The 19645-nt window shown below is 36.6% G+C and overlaps 1 protein-coding gene across 5 annotated transcripts; it reads right to left on the reverse strand.

The window, feature by feature from the left end:
• Nucleotides 1–550: 550 nt before the first annotated feature.
• Nucleotides 551–19169, reverse strand: gw (trinucleotide repeat containing adaptor protein gawky). Of its 5 annotated transcripts, XM_076541556.1 has the most exons (17): nt 18843–19166; nt 17644–17693; nt 17215–17349; nt 16517–16694; nt 13143–16256; nt 12619–12974; nt 12210–12543; nt 11605–12129; nt 11148–11527; nt 10878–11075; nt 10614–10769; nt 10016–10495; nt 9831–9930; nt 9595–9755; nt 8963–9192; nt 8524–8890; nt 551–8276 (listed from the first exon to the last, which is right to left on the reverse strand). In XM_076541556.1, the coding sequence occupies exons 1-17, from the start codon at nt 18910–18912 to the stop codon at nt 7935–7937; spliced, it is 7176 nt and encodes a 2391-aa protein (XP_076397671.1). In that variant the 5' UTR covers nt 18913–19166; the 3' UTR covers nt 551–7934. The 5 variants fall into 5 exon arrangements, with proteins under 5 accessions (XP_076397671.1, XP_076397670.1, XP_076397669.1 ...); XM_076541555.1 differs by having other exon boundaries at nt 8963–9183; nt 9595–9930; nt 11148–11524; nt 18843–19169; XM_076541554.1 differs by having other exon boundaries at nt 8963–9183; nt 9595–9930; nt 18843–19169.
• Between the last annotated feature and the right edge of the window lie 476 nt (nt 19170–19645).

Below are 19645 nucleotides of genomic sequence, written 5' to 3' on the forward strand. Positions count from 1 at the left end.
TTCAAACTTTCGCGCCAATAGAACATGGCGTTTTTAAAATTCGCGCCAACAGAACTAACATGGCGTCTTTAAAACTCGCGCCAATAAGGCGGCCAGTGTTTTTAAAATTCGCGCCAAATGACTCTTCTACGTTTAACAAACGTAATGAAAACGTATGAAGCTCAAAATTCGATTTCAAAAATGGTGTCCTCAAAAGATTCTAAAAGAAATGCATTTTCTCTCAATCTTGAACTACTCAGAATAAACACAGTACAGGGACCTCTCAACACACGAAGCACTTATCTACTTTTCCCTTGTTTCTCGATACACTAATTTCAAGAAATTGTTAGTAGCTGTTTTGTTAGTTTAAGTGATATTAATAAAGCAGGACACGATAAAAACGAACATTCTTAGGTACGTCAAATTCGAAAAGAAAAATACTAAAATAAAAATTGTGTCATGAAACAAAACACGTTTTACGAACGTGTTACATGGAAGCGTTTTCTTCTTAAAAAGACTAAACATTTACGACCGAAATTTGTCTAACTTCAGTCTATGATAAAACGCATAATTTCGTTTTTTTTTCTCTCCTCCGACCACGTAATTAATTATAGTTTTGTAGCATCGTGTATCTTTGGCTTTACCAAACTACTGACAAATTTTTTTTTTTCATTTTTTTTTCTTTTTTTTTTATAAGTATCCCATATTATCTACACGCTTATCGATTCGTTCCAAATACACGGTGTATAAATAAATTTGTTAAATATTATAATTTCTTGTATGTTTAATATTATGGAATTCTAACATCCACTCCTTCGGATCTTTTGATTTTTTTTAAACAATTAACCCTTTCCTTTTCTAAACTAAATGTACAGAACCATTTTGATCCCTTCATTTTTATAACCCAAATATACATAGTCTGACTCAGAAGAAGAAAGGAAAAGAGACTATAGTTTGATTACACACACACATACACATACATATATATATATTTATATATACATATACATACATGTACTTTTAATGACTCAAATTTGATTGCAGATACTTGTACTTTTAGATGGAACGAAAACTATCTTTATTTTATTTGTCGGGCCCAAGTGTTCCAAAATGGCGGACTCGTCTTTAGTCCCACAATATAAATTTGATAATTCTTAATCATTTCTGAAGAAATAAATTTAATTCATGAAAAATGATAATAATTAAAAAAATCATTTATGATAATATTTTTGAACTGCCCATTTGTTGGGAAATTTTTAACTTGAACAAAAATGAATAAGTGTCGTTCCACCATGCTTCCCCAAGAAAAATGGCGACGCAGAAAAAAACGTTCGTTGTGTGAGTATCGTAAACATTCTGGTAAATAAATATAAACGATTATATTATTATTATAAATAAATATAAACCTTATATTATTATCGTGAATAATAATATAAGGGGCGCTTAATATTAATAATATTAATATCCGCATCACACGCATGTCATTAAGATCACAACCGAATGATCCACAGTTACAACGAACGTACTCCGAAACCTAGGGAATACTAAAGATCTAGAGGAAATAAATCTAGAGGACCCTTACCCATAAAAGCTACTGTACAGGAAAAATCGGAGTAACGAAACCGCTCGCTATATCGCCGTTTTCCCCAAGGAAGCGTACCAGTAAAATAAATCTAACGCCCGTGAAAAGACGGTAAATCTCACATCTATATATATATACATATATATGTATATGTTACGGCAAGATCTGTCATCTGCTTCAATGGCAGTCTGCAGAGGAGAACAGTTTTTTTTTTTTACTTTTTATCTTTTTGTTTAATCTTGTACCTAAGAGAAATCAAAGGTCTGAGGGCGTTATGATATATTTTAGAATATCAGAAAAAAAATATTGTGCAATGAATAAACACTCTTTTCTTTCCATCAGTATGGTTATCAGTCCATTCAGGTACCTTTGACGTTGAAAACATACACATACATACAGGCGCACGCGAGCGTACAAAGCAAGCTTACACACATACACACACGCACGCGCACACACATACACACATACGTAGATGTGTCACGCGTACACGCACACGTACGTATACTAGGATTAATAATTTTTATGTACATACACACCGTACGGGTCAGAAAATCGAAGGAATGAGAATTCAATTAAGGCCATCATTCAAAGTCATTCTTACGCTTTGTAAACGCTTCTTCCCAATGGTTTAACCCTCGAAAATTAGGCACAGTTTCTCAACGAAATGGAATTTTAAATTGAATTTGAACTCTGCGTGCGTCGGGTCGGTGACCCGTCTTTGTCCAAGGGTTAATGAAAAATACAGGGTATCTCACAAATAGTGAACCTAAAATGAGGAGAAGCTGATTCTGAATGAGATTTCCCTTTGCGAAAATGCGATCCGAAGCTTCGTTTTTGAATTATTAAGGAAAAATGCAGAACCAATCAGAGCGCGTGAATTTCCCGCGCACAGCCGCTTGGCGCGAAACCGACTGCGCACGCAGACGCGAGAGCGACAGCGTCACGCCTACCGGCTAAGCGCGGGAAATCCTCCCGCTCTGACTGGTTCCGCATTTTTCCTCAATTATTCAAAAAGGAAACTTCGTACCACATTTTTACAAAGGAAAATCTTATTCAGAATCAGCTCTCCCTCATTTCAGGAATACTAGTTAACACCCTGCAGTTTTAACTTCTAAGGGTTAAAATATATTGTACATTTTCCACAACCGAATGGTGAAAATTATCGAAAGAATAATAGTCGAATTTAAGTGTAACGTTTCTATCACATACGATCAGGGTTGACTAATACATTGCAAGAAAATAGTAAACTTGTTTTACACAGAGATTCGTTAATTGTACGTGACGTGAACCGGCGAACTATTACACAAATTTTCGAAGAATTATTACTAGAACGGAATCGTCGTAAAAAATAAAATATCTATTACTAGTCAATAAACAGATTGATGGATTGGTACAAGGGCGGATCCAAAAACGTCGCTTGATAGGGTGAAATATGTAAAAATATATTTTCGAATCTCTTTCTGCACGAATATGTTTACAGTTTATTTATTAACATTTTTAAGCAATACTTCACATAAATTATTTACAATACGTGTGATTAAATAATTTATTTTATAAAAACGAAAACAATAATTGTTAAAATCTAATAAAATTAGAATACTAGTAAAAACAATTTTATTTTACAATATTGATTAGTTTTTTTTTGTAAGAGCTTATAATTGTTGAAGGACGCCCCTTTGGATCCGCCCCTGGACTACAGGGAGACACATGAGCAATTATCAATGAATCGATAAACCATCACATATTTGAGTGTATGTACGTATATGCCGATCTATATTACAAAAGAATGGTGAGGTTTTAAGGTACATTTAATAATCCAGTCAAATTCATCATTCACAAAATCTAAAACGACATTTGTCGATATGAGGTACCCGTTTCTGATCATAATATTCAGTGTACAACAACAACAAAATATCTATATTTGTGAAGCAAATATTGGTCAATTATTGTCTGATACACAAGTGTCACTTTTAAGTAGATGGCAAGAATATTTGAAAGGAAACCTAGCGAGTACTCAAGGGAGAATCCAGAGAAAACCCAGGAAGAACATAAAGAGAGCCTAGGGAAAACCCAAAGATAACCCGATAACCCAGGGAGAGCCTAATCTCCTGTCTTCCTAAGCTGCACACTACTGTAATGCTAACAATTAGAACTAGTAACAGAGGCAATGTTTTGAACAAGTTATTAGGCAATTTAATATACTTTGTGATCTTCCAATAAAAGGAATTAGTCTAAAAGTTAAAATTTTTGTAAATTTGGTGGTACGAATATACATGAATTTTGAATAAATAGACAATCAGATTAAACTTTTTGATTCTGTCAATGATTATGCAAATTAAAAAGAAAATTTGACTCGTTTCAGTTCACTGTTCTTAATAAAGAACACTAAGCATTAACTTCTTGTTACACAAAATAAATAAACTAAAATAAAATAAAATTTTCAACATAGATAATATAATTACGTAGTACATAGTACATAGTTCCAATGTACAAATACCGAATCAAAAATTTAGTATACTCAGTTAAAGTAATAAGGAATCTGAACTTTGGGTTATACGCGACAATCCTAATTCGATTTTAGTATTAAGTCTTACATACGTATAAGAACTATGTTGTAAGGCCACCTGTGGGTATAACAGCTTCTGCCTGTGGCAGCGGATATAAAATAAAGTTGACTTTACTAGCCTTATACAACTGAAATTTACTAGTTACGCGAAGATGGAACCTAGTTTAAATCTCAAGCTGCTAAACAAGTTCTGTAAGAACTATCCGTAGCAACTAAAATGAAACACCGTAAATAAATAGAATGTGAAGAAAGCGAAGAAGCATCCTATGACTTGTTCGACAAGAAAACAAAATAAACAAAGAAGGATATGTTTGCAGACAATTAATAACATTTGGAATGACATTAGTTACAACAAAATAACTGAATTAATGAAAGTATTGATCAAAGTATCAACTAACATAGGAACAGTTCATAAAAGGTTTTGAAGAAAATTGTTTCCGATGAAGAGAAAACGGAGATCAATCAGTTCTTAGAAGCATACACCGCCTATTCTAAGGAAATGTCTTTATTATCACTAGTCATGGAGGATACTGATATGTCAACCATAACTCCAACAACACATTGGAAACAAACTGGAAGAAGTTTCTGAAGTCAGAGAACTCGAGTAACACTTCCCTAGAAAGTCATCCGCTGAAATCAGTACCAGGAATTAATGAATGTAAATTTCTACGTAACTAACCGGTCCAGTCAAAGTGCAATTAACAAATCTCTAGCATATCATAGAGTTTACTATTGTGATTTATCTATATGTTTCACGCACTGTCGCTGAGGATTATCGTATAAAAGGAAACTTCCTGACGCTTCTTAAAACATAAAAAAAATTAATATGTATTTTTTGCGACAATCATAATATATGAATATTTTCTGTGTCATTATAGAGTATCATGTAATAACCGACAAAATATATAGAACAATATTAATGTATCACTAAATACCTATTAACATATTAATTTTGCCAGTCTGTTGCCTGAATCTAAGCCTGTAACGCATATTTTATTTGTACCAAAGAGTATCTGCTATCCTAAAATAGTATCAGGTGAAAGAACATACAGATACATCTAAAAATAAATATCACCTCATCGAACAATCAGAAAATTTGAAATAATCTTAAAACTTTGATTTAGAATTTTAGCTCAAGACTTTGCATCTTGTTAAATGCTACTTTTATGAACGAAACTTGACCAATGGGAAGTGGTACGTTGTTTACTTCGTTATTGTTCAATTTAAACAACCACTCACAGACATAATAACGCATGTATGCACTCACGTACGCACACAGGGAGGAGAGAAAGAGAGAGAGAAAGAGAGAGACGCACAGGTATACACAGAACAAGATAACTAGAGAAAAACATCGAATTGCCATGTTCGTTATAACTCTATAATTAGTAAATGGTAAAGAGACACGCTGGACATTGGCACGACAGGTGGCATTTAGATTTAATATAGAATAAAATTTATGTTATTGCGATAACATTTGGTATCGTTTTTGTTGTTGTCGCAAGAATTCAGACCCCGATGTAATATACCCTTTTCTTTTAAAGGTTTCTGGGCACTTTCAGAGATAGAGAATCGATTTTCACAAGAAACATTTCTCAATTCTTTATTAAGATTCAAAAATGTTTCCATATATGTCAATAATTCAATTGTTAATGTCATTTCAAACAATTTCATCAGGCATAACAACATATAAAAAATAATTGTGAATACCAATGTTCTAATTTAGAAACGATTCTATTGTATATCATGGAAGATCATACACATCTGATAGAGAAACAATTATATTTCTATAATAAGTGTGATAAGTACTTACTATAGAAAACAATAATATTAGTACTATTCCTAATAACATATATATTTTACGAGAAATAGTAATCACATTATTGAGGTTAATTAATCATTATTTCTCCACGGAAATAGTAGTATAACACTAAGCAGTGTGAAATCTACTGAACTTACCGACGTGACAGATCGTCCATGAAACAAAGAATACGTAAGTCTTCTCAATTATTTTCTTTCTCGCCGATTCATTAAAATCAATTGAAATTCAATTAAAAATTCGATTCTGTATCACCATCGCTAATGGAAGAGGTAATTTACGTAGCCCAAAGCATCGATGTGGATCCTTGCTTGGTTTTCTTTAAAAGAGGTAATTATCCCTTCCCCCTTTTTTTTTTTTATTTTATTTTTGTTTCATTCAACTTATTTCTTTTCTCCGCTTATTATTTTTTCTTTTGTTTTGATTAGATTGGTACAGTCTACGTTTGATACGCATCGCAGTCTCGATTAAAGGAAACCTTTAAGAGCAAAAAAGTGGAACACTCATGAGACCAACGATCATAATTTACTTTCTTACACGCGCATTCTTAAGGAATCATTGGCGGCGCCATTATCTAGAAGCAGCCATCTTATAATCTTTAGACTTTTCTTTTTCGAAGCTAAATATATATGGTTACGGTGTTATGGCGCGTACCTTCTCGTATCGTTTGTGTTCTAATTTTCAATACGTAAAAAATAGTCAAAAATTTGTATTTGTTTTAAAGAAATCGTTTGCATGTCGATGTTTTAATATTAATCACACGAGCGCATTCGCGTTTAGCACGTTACTACGAATCTTGTTAATCGAACGGAAAAAAAAGAAAGAAAGAACTAACACACACGAACAATAATACTTAAAAGAAAAAATACAGATACAAATATACTGTAGTTTCTTACCGATACGACGTGTAATAATGTGCGTTTATTAAATATACATATATATACACATATATATACATATATACATATATATATGTATATACATGTATATAGAGTAAAAGAGATACGCACAAATACCAGATACCGAAAGTTAAAAATGCGCTCGAGACGTGATTTCAAAAATTTCTTCTTTTTGCAACATAATCCGTGTGATTTATATCCATTTTTACTGCAATAAAACGCATAAGCGCAGCAACGAATAAAAAGTTTAAAATATATTAAAACATCGAGAAGATTTGCAGTATACCAAATACACGTATCGAATTGAACATCGAAATATGCTAGTAATACACGTTTTCGTTTGAATAAACGGAATATCGTTAAAGAATACACGATAATCAAAAGATGACTTGCACAAGGAAGAATACTTATAGTTCAGTAGTGTCATTAAAATATGTGTTCTTCTTTTATATATATGTATATATATATGTATCGAATATGGTGCGCACTTAAATGTACACACATACGCGCATTATTCGTCAGATGAAATTAGTATTAACTTTAAAAATACCAAGTACTAAAAGTAGCAACACAAGCAATATCCATTCAGTGTGATAATACTAATCATTTTTTTTTTGTCTGTTTCTTTCTTTAAAATATATGTAAAACAGTGTGTAGTACACGTTTATCACATAGTACACGTGATAACAACCAGCATCCATGCGTAATGTTAAATGTAATCGGGTTACTACTCCCAACGAACAGTTTTCCTTTTTTGAGAAAAATACGGCGCACACCAAGAGAACCTTGGAAATTCGTAAAATATTCTTTTCCCCTCCCTTCCTGTGTATCCTTGAATCGAACAGGATCCCCTTCCGGGAAACGGAAAACGAAATGAAAAGGATGATCAAAAGTCAGATCCCTGTGTTACTGGTTTCAATTGAGTTTTGTTACGCGTCGTGTTTAGGATGCGCGTATACGCGGCACTGATTTAAGTAACTTCTTCGCGAGAACCGGCCCATCGGACAATGCGGAATATATAATTGACGTATCGTGAAGTAGAAGAAGGCTTGGTCGTCGCACGAGTGACACCGGCTCCGTCCGTGCGGCACTCTACATCGACTCACCTCCCAGAAGGTCTCCGGGTAAGTACGAGTTCAGTGAACTGGGCGTAGCACGTTGCTGATCGTTGCTGTCGATACCGGTGCTGCTCCACAGTGAATTGCTGCTTTGCGGAGCGCCCCACAATTGGCTGGAACTCCCGCCCCACGTGTCTGGCGGTGGACCAGTTTTGTTCGATGGCCGTAAACTCCAACCTGCTCCGGTTGTCGCTCCGGTCTGCTGTTGACCCCCATGACTTAGCTGTTGTAACAGAGCGTGTACCTCGCTATCGGCCGGTGATTCTGCGAATATCGTCGTGTTGCCCAGGACGCAATTGTTCAGAGCACCTTGTGCCTGTCACAAAATAACAATTTCTCTTATTACTTACTCCTTTGCTTAATTCAGAATTGCAGGAATTTTGTAACATAGGAATTTAAGGACATATGAATGTATAGAAGGATCTAAGGTATTTAGACCCAGGGATATAAGAGTGTATAGTGATCTGCAAAATGTAAAAATTATTTCAAAATTGGAATTAGTGATTGGATCAATATATTTTTAAATTTGGAAATATTAAAATAATAGATGAAGGGTACTATACCTTGATAGCCTCGTCTCTCGATGAGTACTTTGTTAACGCAATTCCATGATTGAGGTATAGTCGAAAGTCTTGAACAGGACCGTGCTGCATACAAAGTGTTTTCAATGTAGAACCATCAATTTGAGGCGTCAAATTTTTTAGTAGTAGCCAGGTGGAAACCCAGCCAGCATTTGTGCTTGATTGAAGACCCCATGAACTAGATGATCTACCAACGGTGCCAAGACCTGCCCAGCCATTGCTTGTATTCCCTGTGGCCTTGCTGCTCAGTCCTGGCGGTGGACCACGAACCTTACTCATCGGTGCTCCCCAGAGTTCTGAAGTGACTGCAGTCGGTGGTGGTGCAGATTCACCCCAAGTATTTTTCGCACTGAAAACAAATGTATTCATTCAATTCACATCTACAGCTTTACAGGAAGTTACCTTGTAAACGAAATTTTACCTTGTAAAAGCACTTGGAGTAGTGGCAGGTGGATTGAACGTCCATGTAGAATTACTTAAACTTGGTATTGATGTATCAGGATTAGTAGGTTGTTGCGGTGGCGGTGAAGTCTTGCTGCTTGAAGAGAAGATGGCATCGGGATCTTTGATCGTTGCCAGAGACAGTGGTGAACGGACCACAGAGCCCGGAGTAATGCTAGGATCATCCTCGATGCTCTTCATCTGGGTACCCTAAAATGAAATCAAATATAGGTGGACCCGAATAAATACCAAACCTGGACAGGTATTCATTTTTCCCTCCTCAAGGCTTTTCGCTAACGAACTCTAAACGGTGCTTCTCGTTGACTTTTATTAACATGTGCTAGAAATATATAAAGTATTAGAATAAATCACTTATGATAATACCAGAATTTTTAGCAGCTTCAACATTATTTAAACAATACATTTAAAAAATGATTATTTGAATAATGTCAATTTTCTGAGTCATATCAGAATATTGAAATCTCTACCGATCTCACCCGAAGTGTTCCGTGCCGTCCCGATCTCGGAAGTTCGGGATCCTGAACATCCATAACGGCTAGTAAACGTAAAAATTGCCTTCCAAAAGGAAGTACGATATTGGAAATGGATTACCTTCCATGGCTTGCCAGGCTCAAATTCAGGTACTAGGTCGGTGAAGGCAGCGGCTCCAGCAGCTGCACCCGTTGGCTGCCAGTCCTTTCCGTCAGTGGAGTCCGTGTTACCTGGATCTGGCCAACCACTCTCCCCAAGTCTGGTGGACCATGTACCATCTCCTTGACCCAACAAAGGATTCATGTTAGGACTACTGTGTGATCGTGTCAAACCAGCCGGTGTAGCTGCTGGCTTACTGGTTGTTCCTGGCGCTCTCGAAAACTCGTTTGAAACTAAATCTACGTCCTTGTCCAAAGAAGGCAACTTCCACTGATTAAGTCTTGATTGTTGCTGACTCTGTAATTGTAAAGAACATTCAATGTTATCTACATTCACAGAAGATAAGTACGGACATATCTTTAATTAAATAAAGAGAACTTACGACAGGAGGCTCCTTGTTCATTGTCAAGTCCGTGAAACTGTTCTGCAACGCCGACATGGGATCATGTACAGAACTCTTGTAATATTCCGAACTCTGAGATGGTGGCGCCGGATGCTGTTGTTGCTGCTGCTGCTGCTGTTGCTGTTGTTGCTGCTGTTGCTTCATATAAGTAGCTTGTTGCACAGCGATTTGATTTTGGAGATTTGCTATCTGCTGTTTCGTCTTGGTTATTTGTACGCTTATCTGAAGGACTGATTGATTATTACCCTTCATTGTACTTTGCACAGAATGTTGCTGATGAAGTTGCTGCAGTACTTTGATTTGTTGCAATAATTGGTTCAAAAGTATTAGAGTTTGAGGTGCAAGTGGTTGATTTAGAATTTGGTGGTTTAAGTAACCTTCTTGGACGGCTAATTGAATTTGTTGTACTAACATACGTAGCTGCTGAGTACTAGGCTGATTTTGAGGAGCTCTGGAAGCCTGAAGTATCAAAATAAGCATTAACAACCGAAGCAAATAAAAATTGTAAGTAACAAGAAAAAAATACATTGACCAAAATTATCGATTGTTGCACGATTCTTGACGACGATTGTTTTACCTGATTAAAAGGTGGTTGAGGTGCATTAGTACTAGGTTGTTGTTGTTGTAACGGAACAGCGGCTTGTTGTTGCTGTTGTTGTAACTTCAGCAAACTTGCACTAGCAACCGATCCTCCCACACTGCCAGTTGTGTTTCCACTTGGTACTCCAGCACCCTGTAATTATAAACTAATTCATGAGTACCGTCCATTTAAATTTTTTCAACTTTTATCAGACACTGTAGTTGTTACACGAATGTCCAAAGGTTACAATAATTCTTTTACCGGTGGGAAAGACATCTGTTGTGCGACGTGATTAAATCTAGGATATGCTGGTGCAGTTGTAGCTTGATTTGTCGGATCATAACTGGAGTGTGCGTCGTGTCTTCTCCATTGATCCAAAGGCCGCAACTGACTTAGAAGTTCCAAAGCTTCTTCTCTGTTCATTTCTCGATTCCTGAGGGCCAATTCAACATCTTCCTTCTGCAAATTAAACAGTAAAAATTATTACATGAAGAACGATTTATAGAAAAAGATTCTGAAAGTGTCATATACCTTGAATCCCAAATCACACAAATATCGGAACTCCCTGCTGTTCCATATAACTTCCTTTGTGAGAGTAGGTTTTGTAGGATGACCCCAACTGGGAGCAGAATCCATATCGGCATCGACCCAGCTTCCAGTAGGTCCCATTGGTTTAGGTTTATGTGTACTAGGTGCACCCCAAGTGCCAGGGTTCAACGGAGCTTCATTCCAGGTACTTGGAGTTTTAGGCTCATCCCATGAACCTGTATCATGTGGTCCTTCTGCCCAACTACCATTACGTCCGCCAGGTGCACCAGGATGACCCCACATTGGTCCACTTACATCCGGTTTCATTCCAGGTTGACCTGGCATTCTGTTCTGTGGCATGCCTGGAGGGCATTGCATTCCTACTAAGAGAATTTGATCATTTATCAATAACATTCCAACTCATCACACCTAATACAAAACACTGATTAAATAAACAAACCTGTTCTGCCCAAATTTGGCGTTGGAAGATCCTTCCAGTGAGAAACTTTAGTTCCAGGTATTGTCCTTTGATTGGCTGCAGGATTACCCCACAAACTTGTACCGTCATCGTAATTCGGAACATTTCTTCTTTGTGTCGGTGGGGAAGGTTCTTCCCAACCTGAAGGTTTTCCAGGCATAATATCTTTCGGCGGTGGGGCAGCCCACTGATTTATGTTAGATGGATTCAACATTTTCGTAGGAGGTCCCGAAGGATGTTGATGTCCCATTTGATGATGTGGAGGACCCGGAGGTTGGCCCCACATGGCATCCGCATTGGCACCGTTCAATCTTCCAGAAATTCCACGAGGATCACCGCGCATGTCGGCTATTCTAGGATCTCGAGCCATTGGATCCATCACACGCATGTGTTCCCGAGGATCCAAGGACATCCTATGATCACGAGGATCCCGCATCTCTCTAGGATCAACAGAACGAAGATCTCGAGGATCCCGATGATCAATTCTTGGATCACCCCAATTAGATCCTATGACCAAGAACAGTTTATACGTTTAAACAACCAGTTCAAACAACGTGAAATCTTTTATATTTAAAACGGTAGCTTACCTGACCACATGCCGGACTGATTGCCTGTGCTGGTTGTCCATTGTCCAGCTGCAGAATTTGGTTGAGAAGACGTAGGAGCACCAGTCCACATATTTGACGAGTCAGCTGCGTCGTCATCCTCGCCCCAAGTTCCACCAATATTTGTAGCTGGTGTATGACCCCAAGGTGTTTTTGCTTGTTGTTGCGGTGGTGGCTGACCACCGTTTCGAAGATTGGCTTCCCATAAGTCTGTACCGTTATTTACTGGTGGCTTCCACATTGGAACTCCATCTTTAGTCATGCTAGGCTCTGGAGAAGTTGGGACGTCCCAGTTTGTGTCTTGATTAACGTGTTGCTAAGGATGGAAAGAATGATTAATTAAAAATCCAAGTTTAGGTTCGACTCGTAATTTAATAGTAATTTAACTTACACAGCCCCAACCATCCTGGCTGAACAGTGCTTCCCTCATTGTATTCAATTGTTCTAGTTGTTGTTTCGTCGAAGGGGTATTGCTAGCAGATGTGTTATTATTGTTAACGGATCCCTGAGCCTGATTATTCGGCTGATTATTATTGCTACTGGAATTTGACTGCTGCTGCTGGACTGAACTATTATTGTTATTTTGACCGGAAAGGTTTTGGCCAGGCCCTCCAGGGTTGTTGGATTTTCCTTGTGACCATTGGTTACTGTTTTGTCCACCTTGAGTCGTACCACTCGACTGAGAAGTTGGTGGCCCTGATTGTTGATTCGACTGCTGATTTGGATTGTTCACCTTATTTACATTTCCTGTGTGACGTACCCAAACAAATGTATTATGTGAAATGTTCTAGTTACTAAAAAATATTGAAAGTTTAGAATATTATAAATTGATGTTAGAATCCTAAGTGAAAACCTGAAATGAAGCTGCAATATATTTAAGAAGAGAAAGTTTGAAATATTGAAACACAAAGGTACCTGGAACATTTTGTCCACCGGGTCCTTGGTTCTGATTTGGATTCTGATTGGCAGTAACAGATCTGTTAACGCTATTTCCAGTCCAGTTTCCAGGTGCCCCGCTGTTACCAGAAGGGTTTCCCGAGGTACCACCCCATCCTGATTGATTGTTGTTGTTATTGTTTGTAGCACTGGTCTGCGTAGAGCCCCAATTAGTAGCTCCAGCGCTGTTCAAAGAGGTTTCACCTCCACCGGCTAATTTGAGAATGCCAGGAATGCCCCATCGTTTCTTATATTCTAAATTGGGCTGATCTAAATTGTAGACCGATCCGAAAAGAAGCTTTAACGCCTGCTTAAGATCATTTTTGTGAGCTTGTAGTAAAGTGCCTGCGGAAACTCCCAGGGATGCTGCTATGAGATTCCTTGCGTATGCGATAAGTTGAGTTCGGTTTGAGCCGTTTACAATAGTTTCATTACTTTCGAAGTGAACAGGAATCGAATACTTCGCATTGATCTTATCTGACTGGGTCGAAGTAGTCGGATTATCTTCGGGACTCGTTTTATTCTCTGAACGGAGAGCTGTTCGAGACCTTTCGAATTGGCTGCAATCGTAAAGGTCTACAACGTTATCCGTCCTCTTCAAATCCGGGGTATTCGCGTTACAATGATGGCCGTCGACCGATCGGGCAGTCTGAGGCGTCGAACCGACGAGAGCAAGTCGTTTACAATTGATCAGACTTTTTGTAAAAACGTTCTCAACATTAAATCCGATAACTTCGTGTACTTTGTATAACCTTCTTTTAAATCGATACAAATCACAGAGATCCTCTCGGGTAATTTTATCATTGATCAAGCCGACGACAGCTTGATATCTTAGCTTGATTCGTTTATTAAATAAATTAGAGCGCAACGAACTAATTGAATAAGACGCATGTGACCCCGAGTACTTATAGCTCGCTAGATAAGTGCCCGAAGGCTCGTTAGACTTAACATTATCCTGAAATGAAAGAGCACCAACAGTAATTGTTGCCACGTCACTAATACCATTATATTCCGAGGACAACATCTCCATTGTCTTTTCGTTTAAGTTCAAGATCAACGTGCCCGTGGTTCTCGTAGAGATACGAGCGTCCGGATGTTCGTTCTTCGAGGCCAGTCTCGAATACATTCTTCTAAAGATCTTTTTTAATAGGAACACGCAGTTTCGTGCGAGAACTGTTGTGGAGGTAAAAATTTCATCGTTCAATTTTCTTAAAGTTACAAGCGACCAATCCGACATCCTACCATCTATCACACTGAACGACGACAGGGCATTCAAATGTTCTCTCATTGAATTCATGTGGTCACAATTGATCGTTGTCAATGAATTCATCGAAGAAATTGAAACTCCCTCGTTACAAAGAAAGATCTCGTGACTAATCCCTTCGTGGGGACACGTTATCGTCATCGCCGTTATAAAATTTGGTATGTTAAATGTCGTCCCGTTTATTACACAGACAGAAATACTCAAGAACTGAACATCGAGATGCGTCCTTTTTTTGTAACTAGTCTCGTGGCTCGGTATCCCCTTCCACGTAATACTAAAATCGCGAATTACCTTACAGCTAAGTTTAACCACATAAAGCTTACATCCTAACGAGAGTGGAACACATGCGCGTTGCGTCAGCTCGCTCGCGACCAGGTCGAGCCACGAAGGAGAGGATTGTGCGCGTATCGGCGCGTTTCTCAATGGGAAAGGTCGCGGAGGCTGCTGGTCGGTTAGCTCGTTTCCGGGAACGATAAGCGTAATGGAAGAACTGGTGGCCACGTTTTCACCTTCTTTCATCAGACGTGATTCTTCGTTCGACGACGTATCGCTTGCTTCAACTTTCTTCAGCGTTATGAAATTTAAAGGCGCTTTTGATATTCTACAGTTCTCTTCGATTATCATCGAAACGACGTTTTGCAATGTTACTCTGTCCCTAACGTCGATTTCCATCGAACAACATTCGATCGTCACTAAGACAGAAGAATTAATCTCTGACGGGTTATCAACGATTTCCAAATAAAGTAAACGAGATTCGGCTTTCGAATACGGATATGTCGATAAAAATATTCGAATCTTTGAACGAAGGTACTTAAAGGTACATAAGCGTGACAAACAGAGTTCATTTGAGTCTTGATTTTGACGTGGAAATGCACAATTAATCTCCATGAGAATCTTACTAGATTCTAAAAGCGTCAAAGAAAATTTGCTCGATGGACTTCTTGATCCGAAATTAATCTTAAGCTTGGTTTCGATCGTTTGGTCGTTTATTAAGAACATCGTGTTTGTGATTGTGAAACGTTCATCATCCTGCGATTCGAAATGATATTGTTCTTCATTTTCTAACGATAAACCGTCGAAAAAAGAATTGACGAAAAATCTGAATAAATCCAAATGGGTTCTTAATTTCATTGCAATCGCACCACCGTCCATTTCGACGCGGAGGAAATAATGGTTACTGGTTGAGCTGAGCAATATCACAGACTTGTAGTTATCGTTATTATTACTTAGGAGGCTAAAATTAGACTTAACGTTATTGTATTTGCCCGAATGAAGGCAGGACCCTAGTAAGGAGTAATTGTCAAGAGAGTCGAGAGAGAAGTGGCCTGATGAGGGGCGATCAGACTTGGGTATCCTAACTAGGCTAGGTACCCCTTCACCGACTGCACACTTATCTCCTGTTAATCGTAGATTTACGCTTATACTTAGTACCCTAATATTTAGTATGCTAAAGCTAGTCTTATTATCACTTAATGTCTTAGACATAGACTTAGAGTTATTGGCGGAGCTGACCGGTTTGTTCTTACCGGACAAGCCCGGATGTTTTCTTTTTGTTGTTGTTGCTGTTGTTGTATGAACTGTTGGTTTTCGATCGTCTTGATGATTATGTTCCGCTCGATTTGAGCGATCATTTAGTTTAGGATTATCATTATCATTATCATTATTATTATTACCACTACTACCATTGTTATTATTAATATTAATAATAATATTATTATTATTATTATTATTATTATCGTAAGTTAGAAGATGATTTTTTGTTGGGTGTTTTGTGGTTGACGACGCCACTGACTGGCAGATCAAGCTTCGACTAGTCAAGATAAACTTGCCTGCAAAAATACAATTATGTTACTATAATTTTCTACAAGATTTGAACTTTCAAAAAAAATTGTACATAGAACTATTTCCTTTTTCAAAAACACTCAAATTTTAATATGTCCAATAAATATTTCCAGATAATTCATCATTCGATACTACCACAGTTAATTCAATAATGTTCATTAAAATGAAATTAATTTAAAACTTAAATTCCTGTTGTAATATTGTAGAACATAAGATTCAAGATGCAACTATAACAATTAATAATTACCAGTTTGGCTTGACAGGACGGTTAAAAAGTCAGTGGCGACGATATTTTCGAGATGGCTAGTAGGTTTTGCCATCATGCTGTTGTTTATGAATTCAATATCACAGTACCTAGCATTCTCTGATTCTCTTCCCTCCCCCATCCCTATCGGACTGTTTTTCCCTAATACTACTACATCCCCCTGAAACAAGAAAACACCATTACAATAGAACTTCAAAATACTTCATTCCTGCGATTCTTTGAAATATTATTTAAGAAAATTTTAGTTTAGCTTGTAAAAAAAGTATATCTTCCTATTTCTTTAGTTTGAAAAGAAGTTTGCTATACAGTGTTTATCCAAAAGTTTGCTCAAGGTTTTACTGGTACATATATTATGGTATAGAAAAATACAATAGCAGGAAATGAAGCATAAGATATCATGTAATGCTATAAATATATTAAAGTATGTAGGTAACAACAAAATATATGCGATGTATTATCCAGACATTCGCAGTCACCATTTCCTGTGCTGCCTATGACATAAAGTACATTTGGTGCTTTCTACTAATGCAACATAAAATGTCACATTCTTTCATTTGTTTCTGAACAACGTATCCTGTACTCCTTTTATGAATACAGTAACATTAGCAACAATTACAAAATAACAAGTAATTTGAATATACTAAAAAATTAAAATTATATAAATTACAGTTAAAACTTACCATGGAATTTTGTACGAAGGCATTTGTTTCTGTAGAAATCTCATGTGAACTAGAATTGTGTGGAAACATAGGGCTCAGTTCTTCTTTGGCAGGCAATGCATAGAAACCAAGATCTAACATTTGAAAACAATGTACCTTATAGTAAGATACATTTAATACCGATTTTCATATGGTAATAGTATCACAATTAAAAATGTGTAAATCAAGTCTAATTGTACTCATCCAAAATTATAATACACTAAAAATTGTGCTCTCTTCTTCATTTGTAGTTTGAGGATTTTTACTTTAAAGCTTTTATATATAAATTAAGACACGGTTTGCAAGTTAGTTTATCTATACTTAATTTCAATTTATCGAGCTACTAATTTTATTAAACTTCCACAAATTGATCAAATTTTTAAATCACTGATGCAAAATATAAGTACTAACCTTGTAGACTATCACTATCAATGTGCTCCTAGCTCCATGCCAGTGGAGATCTGTAACAAAAAATTATATTTTTTATTACTGGAGAAATCATGAAAAAAAGATATATGAATAAAGAATTGTAAGCTCTGTATATTTATTAATAAAGATACATTGCAAATACTTAATGAAAAGACTAATTATAATTTTATTGATCCATTCCTATAAATAATTAGATTTTATATAAATAGTTTCAAAAGATGAATAGAAAAGGTAATATAAAATACATGTTAACTTGTATATAGAAATAAACAATCAATAATATATAATGAATCATAAATATGTTATAAGCTCAAGTGCTGAACAAAAGTACTGTCATAGGCCAGATTTTAATATGGTATTAGAATGAAATATGTTTTATTTAATCCTTTAAAATTTTATTGCAGATAAAGTATTATTTCCAAAATTACAAGCCAAAGTCTTACTAAGTGAATTAGATTACGTTACTTCATAAAATAGTAATTTCTTAAGGATTTTTGCATGAATAACAAAAATAAATTGCAACTTTAGTCCATTCAATGTCTCATCAATCAAAACTGTAATAAAAAACAGAAGATAACACATTATTAAACAATATAATTTAGTATTTTATACTGTAGAAGCTGTGAGTGTCTAATACTTCTCCGATGTTGCTCCCAATTGATATATTGCTATTTTTGTAACTGTGCAATTATTTTATATACATACAGAGCTTGTTATATATTTTATTTGTAAATTAGAAGCTGCATTTTATAAAAAGATTAAGTAAAACACGATAGTATGTTCCAAATGTACATGCAAATTCATACTAAAATATTGTCTGTGTCAATACTTTAGACCAACAGTGTAAATATTGCTATTAATACCAATTATTAAGATTCTTCATCAATGGAGTTAAATATTACTCCGCACGTTCAATTCTTAAATCCAATCATGAATGATCACACGCATACACCAACATTATAGAACACCTCTTCCTATTCAAATGTCGTAAATACATACTGAATACCGAAACGGAAATCGTCGTTTCGATCGATCTTATTCGTTCCGGCAACAAGCTCGTATTCACTTTTCTGATTCTTAAAAACAGCATAGCAAATGGAAAATCAAATTCAAGCGATCCCCGTGACACCAAAATACGCCATTTACCAAATTTACGCGCAATACAAGGTTAGATAACTTACAGAATAAACAAGACGAGGACGAAATTTTTGCTCTCCATAGATAATATCGCACGTATACATGCGCACGCATACATTATATACATACACGTGCATATATACACGTTAATTAAAAAATGCAAGAATATTTAACGCTGAAATAAAATCTTTTCCATCCACCCGAAACTCGTACGCATTTATATACGTACCACGATACATCCAAGCATATTCATGAAAGTATGCACAGTGTATTCCAAAGAATATATAAATTTATCTGGTATAAGTGTACATATATATGCACGTACATTAGGTGTGTAGCTTGTGTGCGCATGTGTAACTTATATTTATATACACACATATATGTCCTCTGCATATACATATGCAAGTTTATGTGCGCAGATATGTATGTGTGTACATACATGTGCGCCCACCCTACGCACACTGGCGTAAATACATATGGATTTATGTAATATGTACATAATCAAAGAACGTAGAACGTAAAATGTGAATCAAGGCCTGAAAAAAGGAGCACTCCTCTTTTTTCGGCCAAAGTATTTGTGCACGTTGGAAATATATAGAATACGTGTCTCGGTGAAGAGAAAGAGAAGTTCGTAGACTTACTGTTTAGATTCGGTGCCCGAAGAAGAGTTCAGTCTAGTCGAAGATATTTCGTTGGTGCACGAAACGGGCAGAGCGAGTACCGCTCCGCTGGTGGGCTATTCCCGCGAGCGGCGCTACTCCCCCGGATTTCGAGGACTCGGTGCGGCCGATACGATGCGCGCACCGAGACCCGATTCATACTTGTACAATTGCGAAAAGTCCCTTTC

Source organism: Megachile rotundata, chromosome 16 (genome assembly GCF_050947335.1).
Source record: "Megachile rotundata isolate GNS110a chromosome 16, iyMegRotu1, whole genome shotgun sequence".
NCBI lineage: Eukaryota > Metazoa > Arthropoda > Insecta > Hymenoptera > Megachilidae > Megachile > Megachile rotundata.